Source organism: Pteropus alecto, unplaced genomic scaffold (genome assembly GCF_000325575.1).
Source record: "Pteropus alecto unplaced genomic scaffold, ASM32557v1 scaffold104, whole genome shotgun sequence".
Lineage (NCBI taxonomy): Eukaryota > Metazoa > Chordata > Mammalia > Chiroptera > Pteropodidae > Pteropus > Pteropus alecto.
Genome location: NW_006436664.1, coordinates 5,737,981 through 5,752,461, shown reverse-complemented (window position 1 = coordinate 5,752,461; position 14,481 = coordinate 5,737,981). Strand labels below are relative to the sequence as shown.

At 34.1% G+C, this 14,481-nt stretch overlaps 1 protein-coding gene and 1 pseudogene across 3 annotated transcripts in view; both read right to left on the bottom strand.

The window, feature by feature from the left end:
• LOC102893009 overlaps positions 1-14,481 on the bottom strand; it is a 33,238-nt gene that overhangs the window by 16,247 nt on the left and 2,510 nt on the right. Inside the window, exons 2-4 of one of the 3 annotated variants that reach the window (XM_015590609.2) lie at positions 4,502-4,613; positions 3,383-3,504; positions 1,692-1,830 (exon numbers count right to left, since the gene is read on the bottom strand). In XM_015590609.2, coding sequence (XP_015446095.1) covers positions 1,692-1,830; positions 3,383-3,466 — 223 coding nt within the window. In that variant the 5' untranslated portion in view covers positions 3,467-3,504; positions 4,502-4,613. The remainder of the gene's footprint in view (positions 1-1,691; positions 1,831-3,382; positions 3,505-4,501; positions 4,614-14,481) is intronic. The other 2 variants (XM_006913480.3, XM_015590607.2) reach the window with 2 other exon arrangements.
• On the bottom strand, positions 553-671 carry LOC112481135 (annotated as a pseudogene).

The window sequence follows — 14,481 nt, the reverse complement described above, 5'->3', positions numbered from 1 at the left end:
TTCAGGAAGGAAAGAAACATCAGTCATAACTAATAGATAGTGGCAAAGAAAATGGAAGCAGGCAAGCTAATCCCTTGGAAGAAAATAACAAGTCTGACTAGGCTTCAGAAGTAATGCTTGTGGAGGGGTGGGCATGGAGCACCATAGTCCTTATGTCCCCAGGATCTTCATCCTTACTACCCTCTTTGCCACATTAGTGCTTCTGGCTTGGGCTACAGAGTCATTATTAGTGTCTTGTAGCTAGATAAGCCTCTTGTCTTACAGGAAAGGAGAGTCCCACATGGTGGCAGCTTTTTCAGACTCATTACAGTTATCTGGGCTGGCTGGGCACCCAGTCACTATTTACAATCTGATTTTTATAGGAAAATGCATTCTAATCTTCAAATTTTTATTTGTCAAACATACCTCTTCTATACATTTTTATAAATCAGATCTGATATGTGTTACAGTTATAATTCACTTTTTTTTTTTTTTAGGCGAGGCAACCCTTGGTTGACCTCACAGCTTGCAAGGACCTTGTCAGCTTACAATCCCTTATTTTTTTATTTTTTATGCCTACAGCACCTGGTCTTCCTAGGTGGTCTCCCGTCCAAGTGCTAACCAGGCCCGACCCTGCTTAGCTTCTGAGATCAGACAGGATTGGGCATGTCCAGGGTAGCATGGCCATAGACTATAATTCACTTTTTATTTTTCCCTCTATTGTTCTCATCTAAGTCCTTTTCTATTCTGTGAATTTCAACCACCTCAAATGGAAATCATAAGTACTATCTAAAAATAGAATCTTAAACCAGTAAATCAGGGAAGTTTAATCCCAAATTATAAGTACAATACTTTTGTATTAGTAACATATTACCAGTTTGGTAGTAGTTAACTTTTGAGAATGATATCTAAGATTAGTATTCTGAGCACAAGATTACTTACCTTGAGGATAAGTAATAACTCTAAGCAATAACTCTAAATCTAAGTGAGCAGGGAGCTTTCAATGGCATGTCTAAAGTAACAGCCTAGACAATTATGTCTAGTTTGAACAAATAATATATTAATAGAAGAATTAACATATTAGCAACATGGAGTCAGTCTAGTTTCCCTTTTGGGACACAAGTGCTATATCTGAGAGGCAGATATGCAGAAGACTTTCTGTCATGAGAGTAGTTCTCTGTTATGGACCAGAGATGCTCTACTAGGTCAAATCATGGCCTGAATATAAACTCTTTCTCAAGATTATCTCTCTCTGTCCTCTGAGTCCATGTTCATCAAGCAATATCTGATTAACATCTGACTTCTCAAGTAGATGGTTTTATAGACAGAACATTTCAGCCCCTTGACAGTTACATTTCTCTTGTAAATAAATTAGCATTATGGTTTATCTACGAATCTCTTTTGAGTATGGAAATGATGAGTTAGTTTTCCTGTACTCAGTCACTTCTGATTAGTTTCTGGGCCTGAAAAATCACCTTTGATTAAATGGTTTCTGTGAAAAGCACAGACACCCTCCTGGGAGACATTAAATGGCCTAGCTTCCTTAGACAATATTTCTATTTAGTCTTCCTACCTGCAGTAATTGGTAATGATTATGCTGTAGATTGGCCTTTTGCTTTCAGAAAACATTGAATGACTTGGTCAATAATTTGCATACTCATGGCATGTAAGAAAAGTAGAAAGTCATCAGGTTTGCATACTTGAATGCCTACCTAAAGGTGCCGTCTGGTGTGAGCCACACACCATACAGTAGTTTCTGCTCATTTTTCCTTCCTCACATAATGAATCAATAAAGTCTTCATCGTAAAGGAATGCATCAACGTGAATTGTGGGTTCTGGCCGACTCTGTATCTGGTGGAGAGAAGAAAAACATCAAAAGAAACAAAGTACAAAGAAATCTCTTTTTATTGCGAAATAAAGCAAAACATCAGTGGTTCATATGCTAAAATTCTGCAACAACTAGGCATAGAAAGACAAGTTTCACTTATCTAAGTCAGCAACTCTGCTCTTTAGTTTTTTTTGAGACACTAGCAACTTTTTATTTGACCTGTAATGATGCAAAACATAGCTATGAGAAACATATAAAATTTTAGTACAAAAGAGTATTTTGAGATCATCTTGTCCATCCTAAGCAGTATATTTTACAAATAAAGAAACTTATACCCAGAGAGATTTTTCCAAAGAAATTACCTTGGGTGGTAAGGGGGAAGAGTTTAAACTGATAGTAGGTCTTCTGAGTCCTATGTGTCAGTGACTTACCTATCAAAACACTTAGCAAGTAATCTTTGCCCAGAGGCAAAGTTTTCAAGTAATAAAAATGTTAATAAAAGTTCATGCTTATAAATAGGCCCTTTATGGTACATGACATAATAGCGAGTGGCTACAAAGAAAAAAATGTCTGATTTTTTTTACCTTAACTATAATAAAGAATCAACCTATCTGCTTGGAAACCTACACAATTATATCTACATCTACATACATATACAAAATGTATGAACATATACAAATACCAGAAGGAAACAAAGAAGATAAAAACATTTTGTTAGGATAAGGGATTATGGGTCGACCATTAACATGCAATGAGTATTTTTTCCTCATTTTATGTATTGTGGTCTATCATAATACTGATAAAATTGTTTTATTAACAACATCTCAATTGTATGACAGATATTTTGTTCTGTTTTAATGCTCTTCACTATTTTCCTCCTTTGAGAATCTACTCTGAATGATTGGATGTTTACTAAGATTTGCTAAGTGTTCACAATGTGCTACAGCACTGTTAAAAATATACAGGATTTAGTTCCTCTGCCCAGAAATTTACATGCTGAAAAACCACAAGGAGGGCTGCTGTTTTCAGATTAGTGGGAGAAGAGATTATTATTAGCTTGGCTTTAGGAAACAATTTCATAGTATATGTATTCCATAAGAGTTGGGATCTGAAGGGACTTGAATAGGGGTTGTCTGGAGAAGAAATATGAGAACTAATTCTAAAAATAAAGGAATAAAAGAATAAGCAAAAATTATACAATGCAAAAGTAAGCAAAGGAAACAAAGAGGTGAACCTCACCATTGATAAAAGAGAGAGAAACAGAACAGGGAAGTGAAAATCAGGACAATGATGTAGGCAGGACCAGATTACCATTGGGCCTTGATTTTTTTTTTTTTTTTTGAGGGGAGGTGGAGTGGGAGTTGAGTGCATGCCCTCAAAAATATTTGTTGAATGAATAGTACGGGGGAGCCAGAGGGTCAGAGACTCAAAAGAATTGGGGACAGGGTTGAAGCGCCAAATAAAAATTGTTTAAAGCAGAATTCAGGACCCATTAGACTGGAGAGGCTGTGGGGTTAGGCAAGAAGTGGAGAATCCTCAAGTAGAATTAAGAATAAATTAATATAATGTATTTACTTTTTGGAGGGCTAGATGTTCTGAAGAAAGCATGGTTTCTAGAGGTAAGCAATTTCGAAGATCTTCTGCTATATTTTTCAACATAATTTCATTATTATCGTGAGTGAACTCATCAAAATCTCCTGGAACAGAAAAAGAAATAGCTTTTATATAGTCATACTTAGACTAAGTGATTATGATGGCCATATTTTCCATCAGCTAGCATCAATTCATAATAATAAATAAACCTCTAACCAATGAAATATTCAAGTTGTAACAAATGTTCCATTAAAAAAATGAGTTTTTCCTTTTTCTAAACTGCTTAAAAATGTAAAATTTGACTATTTCAGTATGTCATATAAAAACAAAGGCATTTTTAAAATGTAGTATCTTAACTACTTTATTTTTTCTTAAAAATAGCATTGCCATTAGTTGTTAGGGTCTTAAACTCACCAGCAAGTAGTCAAATATTCCTTCTCTGATCATACAGATCTATGACGTTTAGGAGTCATCACATAGAGATTACTAAGAAGATAACTTTGAGAATCCTTATATCCAATAAAATGTACCCAAGACTTCAGATAATAAGCACTAATAGCTGGCACTGACTATATCATAAACTTTACAACAATCGTACTGCTCTGCCACATTTGAGCGGCAGATAAAATGATCATTAAAGTAGCAGATAAAATGACCATTAAAGAAGCATACTTCTGATGGCTGTGGCTTACTTTTGGATGATCTGGAAAAAGAGGGAGTGAGTGTGAGTGTGTGTGTGTGTGTGTGTGTGTGTGTGTGCGTGCAATAAAGATGGAGAAGGTATGGTAAAAGATTGACAGTTGGTGACTCTAGTGAGGGTATAAAACTTCATTGTTCTGTTGTTTCAACTTTTCTGTGTTTAAATTTTTAAAAATTGTCTCTAAAGTATTTTAAAGACTTCTAAGCAGCTCCTATTTAATTTTAAATTGAATGTGACTTATCCGGAACAAAAATACTCTTAAAGTCAGCTATTGTCTGGGATGCCAAGTATAGACTGGGAAAGACTACTAATGAAAATATTTTACTTTTCTCTTTAAAGATTTTCTTATATTGAATTCTTGCTACAGTAAAGGAACCCCATGGGGACTGTGTCGTTCTTACCATTTTAAAGTAGCTGTAGAAGAGAAAGAAGAGGATCCTGAAGGAAATGTCATCTGCCTTGTCATCCCCTGCCCCTCAAATCTTTGGTTGTTTTCAAGCTCATGATTTCCTTCTTAAATATAAAATAATTCTTGTGTTGGTTCAGAATGTTATTTTCAAGTCGCAAATAACAAAATTTAAATAATATTTTATAGTTTACGAAGTTCTCTCACATAGCAACTAGGTCATTTAACTACTGTAACATCCATTTGAAGAAGAAAAGGCAAGCTTATATTCCGATTTACAGGTAACTGAGTCTTCTAAAGTTAAGTGAATTGTGTAAAGTTACGAAGCAGGCCAATAGCAACACAAGGAAATAAACCAAGGTTTTCTGCCTCTAAATAAATGTACTCTTCTTTTTTCAATATGCCACTTTGTGTCCCTACATACAAAGGTTCTTTCTCTGCATAATTTTCCTTTGAGCAACAGTGGCTAATATGAAGATATATTACGTGGCTCTCTGAACCTATGGGAAAGTCTTTTAGCTCTTTTTTCTTTCCTCACCTATCTAGTATAATGTTATAAACTGGTGCTTCAAATTATTTTTAGAGGGAGGTAGAATATAAATTTTAGAAAAATAATTATTACGATTCATTCCAAATTGTTTTAGGTGGAACTCAAATAGCATCTGTGATACATTAAAAACAAAAACAAAAACAAAAACAAAAAAACTTGGTCTTTTTTATTGTATTCTTAAAATCTAAATAAATTTTCTCAAGGTGCTAATTAATACCTAACATCTGCTTAGCTTCCTTCCAATGGCAGAACACTGGAAACCTCTATGACTCATATTTAATTCTAATAATATCACTCACACCAGTGCTCCTTAGCAAATTCTCTCAATTTATAAATGTCATAACTAAAGAAGCTAATAAAAATCTCTATGTTAAACTAAGATATTTCATAGCTCAGTCTCCTTTGGATTAATTCTGTAACATCAACAACCATGTTAATAAAACATAGTTTTCATGGGGGTCTGCCTTATAAAAAAAAAGTCTCTTACAGTGGAAAGGGAACTTAGACTATAACCCATTATGAGATGGCAGAATCCATTTATGCATCACCGATATGACAGTTGTCCAGTCTTTGCTTGAATATATTCAGGGACAGCATTTCTTCCTCATGCTGAACCAGAATCTGCCTCTTCATAACATTAAATCATTTTTCCAATTTCAGCCTGAGAGGAATCATCATCTTTAATACTACACAATTATCGAATGAGCACTTAAGGCATGCTAGATTTTGAGCTGTGCTTTTCAAACACTTGTCATTCAATCTTAAGCATCCTATAGATGGTACTATTATTTCCATTTTATAAACAAGAATCTGAGGTCAGAGGTAAAGTTACTTGCCTCAAGTCCTATTGGCCAGCAAGTTGTAGAGTTGGGAGCGAATGCAGGTCTAACTCTGAACTCTTTAATTATCATACAATCTCTCTAAAGTGGCAAAGAAGGCAGCTGGCTGGTAACAATTCTCCTAGCACACTACCTTAGTCTTCACTTCTCCCCAGCTCTGACCATGGTTCATTCTATGATGTGGCGGCCATATCCTTTGCCATCTGGTTGCTGTCTTCTGAACTTGTGCAACAGCCCCTTTAGTGTGGCCCTGGAACCGAACACTATTTGACAATACAGTTCTCTAATCTGTGACTACCTTATTCTCTTTTTCTATTACTTTGTAATATCTGGGATTCTGATAACTGCTGCTAGTGGGTTATTAACAGATTTGGAAGGAATGGTGATGGTGGCAGTGGAAGCCTAATGTCTTAACCAGTCATATGTGAAGCTCTAGGGAACTGGAAAAATGAAAGATGAGAATGGCTGCAAATTCTGAACCATCACAATGGATTTCTGGCTATCTCCCTAGTTAAACATGTTTATTTGGGAGCCAATCTCCCAATTAATATGAGCATCACTAGTCAAGATGATACCATGAAATTGTGTATTAAATTACTCAGTCATTTTAAGACAGTATTTAATGGAGACTGCATTTGTTTTACCTTAATGCCAAGGATATCAGATGAAAATGAGAAGTGGCACCTCTTACCCTGGACAAGAAACTGTTTCAACTACATTCCAGGGTAAAAAGAGATTTCTTCATTTACAGCAGGGATTCTTCACCATGGCCCTAGTTAAGAAGATCTGCATATGGGCTTTATGCAGCCCTAGTTAAGAAGATCTGCATATGGGCTTTATGTGGGCTTTATGAAGGTCTAAAGTTGCATGCTTAAATGTATACCTAAATATGTATACTTTTCTAGAAAGAAAGTTCTTAAGAGATCTTTAGAAATAATAGCTAATTTTTATGGAGCACTACATGTAGAGCACTGTGGAAATTTTTAGCTAAAGAAGGCTAAAATTAGTTTTCTTATCAATCTGTAGTAGTTGGCAAATAACTTCTGAAAAGAATAACAAGACATTTTGCCCTAATAACTGTAAAACATCAAAAAGGCATGATATGATAGGAAATTACTGAAGTGTGTAAAACTGCAATTCACTTAACATTATATCATAAGTATTTACTGTCTTATTAAAATTAAATTCCTTAAAACATTATTTTTAAAGGCTGTTTAAATATTCCATCATATGTATACTCCTACTACTACATTTAGTTATAATTGTGAAAAATTGGGAACACTGCAACTAACAATTTGGCATATATCATGTTTGCATTTCTGATTATTTCCTTACTACGAATTCTTAGAAGTAGAAGTACTTAAATATTTTAAATGCTTTTGCTATATTCTGTCAAATTTCTTTCCTGAAAGATTATACCAACTTACTCTAACAGAAAAGAATATGTGTCTCATTAAACCCTTACAGCATTGAATATTACCATAAAAACAAACTTTGTTGTTTTAATTTGCATTTCTTTAATTGCTAGGGAGGCTGAACATCTTTTAACATGTATAATAGCTATTTCAGAATGTGTGGTAACAGTATGTTGCTTGGAAAAAGATTAAAGAAAGGTGTTAATCAGTTGCCTGAGGACAGTAAAGATTTTCTCAAATTATATATGTAGGTGGAGAGGGAGTGGAGAAAGAACTTCTCTAAAGGACAAAATTAATTCTTTAAAAATTTCCTACTTATATTTAAATATATGGGGGAAAAGAAGTCACCAAAGCTGACAGTCTATGAAGCAAACCCCACTTTTTATATCTAGTCAGTATCAAGTCCCCCACTTTTTCTTTTGAGTCCTACTTCCTCTTTATTCCAACCTCAACTACCTCACAGTCACAGTCATCATCTCACAATTAGAATATCCCTACAAACTCATAACTAGCTCCTTACTACCAGTTTCTCCCCACTATAATACCTTACATACCTATTTAAAACTAATCTTGTTTATACCTCACTTTCATGTCACTCCTTCTCCTCAGTTTTTAGGTAGTTTTGTATTTTTCAATGTATCAAATCTTACACTAGCCTTTAAGGCCCTCTATATCACCACAGTCTAAGTATTCTATTTCCTATTCTCATTATTCCCTAACATAATTTTTGTTCAAGATAGGCAAATCTCCTCAGTTGTTTTCCATATTCATTATTATTCCTAATGTTCTTGTCAACTGTATGACCTTGTTTTCTACAATAAGGGCCGGTACGAGCAACTTTGTCTACTTGAAGGCTTACCCTTGACCTCTAGCCTTCACTCACCCATATCCTTACCTCTAATGACTTACAATGCATAATTAAACATTGGATTATACATTACCTATTATTTATTCATATCATATATTATTCTAAAGTCCCTATTCAAATTTTAAAAATTTATGAAGTGACTTCTGGTTCCAGACATGATGGCAACTGCCCTCACTTTCCCCTGCTCCTCTCCTCTAAATACAACTAAATACCCAGGAAATAACTCAACAGGCAATCACAGAGCACTCTAAAAGCTAGAACAAAGATGATGTACTATTCAGGGACCTTAGGACTTAGGTCACTGCAGTGAGTTCCCTGGGTTTTCTTATCTTCCATGTATCCTGAAATGAGCACCAGAGAAGCCTGCATCCCAGGACTACTAACAGGCATAGATCAAAAAGAGAACTAAGAAAAGCCTGCTCTCTCTCACCAAAGACTGATAAAGGGGAAGAACAACAGAGACCTATTAGGGAGCCCTAATGCACACTCTGCACCTCTGGCTGTGGCATGCAATCCAGGTAATCGGTAGTAACAAGGGAGCCTGCTGTCTCCAGGCCCTCTACCTACTAGCATAAAGAGACCTTGGCCTGGCATCTCCCAGCCTTCTGTCTAGTGGCAGAGAGCAAACCAGACCCTGCTTGTCCCCCTATCCTCACCAGTGGAAGGCAGCTCAGTGACATGAGTGGTACAGGAAAGTGTTTTTCCCCCTGCAGGCGACACCAACATAGATTGAGCAGGAACCCTAGAAGTACCAAAGAACAAAGCAGACCTGAACAGCACTGCAAGAGCACTGAAAACTAAATTGTTATCAGAGCTACAGCCCACAAAAGTAGGCCAGAACCAAAAGGTTGAACTTAAATAGGGCAACTGCCTACTAAGATAGAAGACTTGAATAGGATCAAGTCTTAGCATAATATTCAAATTATCTAGGATACAATCCAAAATCACTTATCATACCAAGAACAGGAAAAATCACAATTTGAATCTGGCAATTCAGATACTAATAGTCAAATGAATCAAAATTTGGATTATCAGAAAAGGATTTCAAAGCAAGCATCAAAAAATGCTTCAATAAGCAATGATAAATTCTCTTATAACATGAAAAAAAAAATCTCAGCAAAGAAATAAAAGTCATTAAAAAGAATTAAATGGAAATTATAAAACTGAAAAATACAATAATCAAAATAAAAAAAAAAACTTGCTGGATGGCCCAACAGTAGAATAGACATAATAGGATAAAATAAAATTATTGAACTTGAGAACAGATCGATATAAAATTTACTTCATATGAAAAACAGAGAAAATAGACTGAAAAAAGTAATTGAACACAGCCTCAGGGATTTGTGGAACAATACAAAGATCTAACATTAGTATCAGAGTTCCAGAAGTGGGAGAAAGAGTATGGGGATGAAAAGTATTTGAAGAAATGTAATGGAAAACCCCCCAAATTTGGTGAAAGACATAAACCTACAGATTTAAGAAGCGGAGCAAACTCCAAATAAGATAGAACCAAAGAAATCCATATAAGGACATATCTATTAAACGTCTGAAAACAAAAGACAAAGAACAAATCTTAAAACAACCAGAGAGACATGATTTATTACCTATAGGGGAATATCAATTCAAACAACAGTGAAGTTTTCATCTGAAACCACAGGCGCCAGAAGGAAGTTACAACATTTTTTAAGTGCTGGAAAAAAAGGACTGCAAACTGTGACTTTTATATTGAATGAAATTATTATTCAGGAATGAAGAAGAAATAAAGACATCCTTGAATAAAGGAAAACTAAGAGAATTTGTTGCCAGCAGACCTACTCTTAGAGAATGACTATAGGAAGCTCTCCAACACAAAGGAAATAGCAGAAGACTTAGAACTTCGGAAAGGAAAGAACAACAAAATGGATAAAAATAGAGTAAATATAATAGACTATCTTCCTCCTTATTAGTTTCTTAAACCATATTTGATGGTTAAATCAAATTTATAAAACCATCTGATATAGTGCTCAATATACCTAGAGGAAATACAAAATATATATTTAAAAAGTGGGGGAGGGTAAAAGGATATAAATGGAAGTAAGATTTCAATATTTCACTTGAGTGATAAGATGCTGACACCAGTAGATGGTAATTTTACATATTATATAAGAGCAACCACACACACACACACACACACACACACACTACACAAAGAGATATACTCAGAAACATAAATAAGAACAGAATCTAAAACTATTCTAGTCACCCTAGGAAGGCCAGAAGAGATAAAAAGAGGCTGAGAAACATCAGAAACAAACAAACAGAAGGCAAACAATAACATGCTACATAAGCTCTAACATATCAACAATTACTTTAAAGGTAAATGGTCTAAATACAGCAATTAAAAGACAGAAATTGGCAAAGTAGATTTAAAAACACAATCCAACTATATGTTAATAGAAACCTACTTCAAACATAATGTCATAGGAAGATTGAATGTAAAAGGATGAAAAAATATATTGTGCAAATATTAGTTTAAAAAAATAGTGGCTATATTAATATGAGATAGACTTTAAAGCAAAGAAAATTATTACGGACAAATAAGAATATTACGTAATAATAAAAGAATCCATCCATCAAGAAAACATGTCGATCCTAAATGTGCATACACCAAACAATAGAGCTTCAAAATACATGAAACAAAAACTGATAGAGCTGAAAGGAGAAACAGACAAATCCACTACTGTAACTGGAGACTTCAACACCCCACTCTCAGCAACTGATAGAACTACTAGTCAGAAAATCAGCAAAGATATAGAACTGAAAATATCTTCAACCAACAAAATTGAATAGATATTCCTATAACACTCCACTAAACAAAAGTAGAGCACACAGTTTTTTCCAAGTACCCATAGAATATTCACCAAGATAAACCATATTATGGGTCATAAAAAAATACCAAAAAATTGAAAAGAACTGAAATCATACAGAATTATCTTCTCTGACCATAAAGGAGTCAAACTGGAAATCAGTAACATAAAAGACAACAGGCAAATCTCTAAATAGCACGCTTTTAAATAATAGCTGCTGTAATCAAGTCAGTGTGGTACTGGTCAAGGAGAGACATAAATCAATAGAAAAGAATAGAGGATGTAGAAATAGATCCACACAAAATGTCCAGCTGATTTTCGAAGACGGAAAAGCAATTCAATGGAGAAAGGATAGTCTTTTAAACAAGGGGAAAAAAAATAAACTTCAACTAAACCCCACACCTTACACACATTAATTTGGATTAAAACACAAAACCACAATTCTTTTAGAAAAAAAATAAAACCAAAACCTGAAACTATAAACTTGACATCAAAAAAGGAAAAATGAATAAATTGGAACACATCAAAATTAAAAACTTTTGCTTTGCAAAAACTGTTAAAAGAGGATGAACAAATACGCCACCCATCCACCAAGCCCCTAGAGATCTATTTCCTTTTATTATAGGTAAGTTTGCATTTTCTAGAGTTTTATATAAATGGAATCATATAGTATGCAGTCATTTTTTAGTATGGCTTCTTTCATTGAGCATAATTTATCCATGTTGTTGCACATATAAACACTTCATTCCATGTATTTGACAAGTAGTATTCCACTATAAAATATACCACAATTTGTTCATCCATTCACCTGTTTCTAAGATGCCTCCCTCCTTCCCTTTTTCTTGACACATTGTACTAGCTCTATTACGATGCTGAATAGAAGTGATGAGTATACATCCTTGTCTTGTTCCTGATCTTAGGTGAAAGAATTCAGTCTTTCATCACTAAGTCTGATTACCTGTAGATTCTTCATAGATGCCCTCTATCAGGCTGAGAATGTTCCCTTCTGCTCTTAGTCTGATGAGAGTTTTTATCAGGAAGAGATGCTGGATATTGTTAAATGCTTTTTTTAAAATGCCTATTGGTATAATCATAGTTTTTCTTTTTAGTTAATATAGTGAATTACATCAATTGATTTTCTAATGTTAGACTAACAGTATATTCCTGAGATAAACTCACTTGTTCATGATGTATTATTCTTTTTATATACTATGGCCATTTTTAATATACAACAACTGGGCTAGAGAGAAAAGTACAAATATTTTTATTTGATTTTCAAAGGTAACCATTTGCTCAGTATAATTTTTCAGTTTGAAAAACAATCTATTTTATTACCTCATATACTTAATAACTTTCACAAATTCATATGGTTTCAATAAAGATAGGAAAATCTTTAAGTTATATGGATACTTCCTCAGCATAATATGATATAGAACTGGAGCAGTCTGCTTGCTGTCTGACAAATATAAGTAGATCCAGGCTTTGCTTTTTCAATTTGTAGATATTTCAAAGAACTAACAGCAACATGTCCAATTCTGCTTGGTGAAGATATATTTAAAATATAGGACACAGAGAAGCGTCTAAAAGCTTCCAGTCACTTACTGTTATCTTCCTTAAGTATTTAAATATTTTCTTGATTTTGTTAATTTACTTATAGCAAACCCTAATTTTCTATCTTTAGTAAATTGATTCCTAATAGAAACTCTTACGGGCTGGTTTGACTTTCTCATTTGTATTTTCATAATCTGGAAAAATTCAGAGGCTTCAGAATAGCATTTAACAGATAGCTGTTTAAATGTATTTGTTTATATGCTTATCAGGGACCTCAACTTAATGGACTGCAGTCACTCTCCTATACTTTGAAATCTAGATAGCCTACTTTATTCAAATAAATAGAAGAAAACAGATGTTCTGCCACAAGATCAGAATCAATGAGTTGAGTTCCTGCTATACTTTTTACTCCTTATTTATTTGCAAGGGTGGCAGAGTGGTGGTGGTATCCTTGTGTGCTTGTCCCTCAGATTTTGTTCATCCTTCTTATACAGGTGTTCATTTGTTTCCTAGACCTTTGGCCTAAGCTGTAACCAAACTAAAATGTAGGCTCCTACCTTTATTTCTTGTATGTCTTCAGTTTATATCAGACATTTAATATGCACTTGGCTCTGCCCTGGTCTAAACTTCTGGTTCTACCAGCCTGATCCAAAATGACCTCAGGCCTTAGTGTGATAATCTCACTATTCCTTCAGAAACCAGGAATATTATTCTTCCTTTTGTGTATTTAAAATTATGATTGTACCTGCTAGCAATATGTAGATATTTGTTAGTTTCAATAAACTCTATGAAGCTCAAAACCAAAATCATACTCAACACCTATTATTGTCTCTTGTTATTCCATTAATGGTATAAAAATTCAAGGAGTTATAATTATTAAAGGTCTAAACAGATGTTATACAAGTAAGATATTATACAAGTAGTAATACTAAAAAATAAAAAAAATAAAACTTTTTTTCCCTAGAAGAAGGAAATTAATTAGGAAAATGAAAAATGGAAGACTCTCTTGTGCTGTATTTAGAGCCACTTCATGAAAAGGCTAAGAGTTTCTGTTTGGGAAGATGAGAACGTTCTAGAGATGGATGGTGACGATGGATGCACAACGTAAATGTATTTAATGCCACTGAACTGGACACTTAAAAATGGCTAAAATGGTAAATTTTATGTTATGTATGTTTTAACACTTAAATGGTATTCTAAGAAATTACACTACTTTTTAAGATGTACATTATAACATACTTCTTCATCTTAAGCTAAGTGACACTCTTGTGTCTTAAAATATTCATGTCAATAAACATTCTTCAGAAACTCAAGTTGTTTTCTAAAATTTTTTTAACAAACTGCTTGAGCTTCTCTGGCCATAGGGTTTGCTAGAAAAAGGCACAGACAGTGCTTTTTTAAAAAGTAAAAATATATTCTTTAGTCAGTGAAATTGAATCTTCTTGTTTACAAAATCATATTCCAAACATGCTTCCAAATTTTCCTGATTTTGAAAAATAGATGCCTCTAAAACTGGAGATTTAGATTACAAGTGGCTCCACAGAACTAAAATCTTGATGGTATATTTTAGTAATTGTGCAATTGCCAGAACCAGGCAGTAGGTGGCATTTTTTGTAGGCACTCAAGGCTTTTGGAATAAAAGATCTTGTGTTTAGAAATGTAGAAAATAAACCAAATAGAAATTCGCACTGTTTTATAAACAATTTGAATATGATGAATAAAATTGGCAATTCAGGGCTTAATTGAAGTGACAGGAAACTCAGCATATTTTGGAAATTACAACCCTGCATCTTGCACGTGTGCATAAATATAAAGCTACTTCTCTGGTTTTCTCTCCTTTAGAGGCTAAAACCTATCAGATGTCCAAGTTAATTTTAGTGTGGCATCTTATCTAAAATCTTCCCCC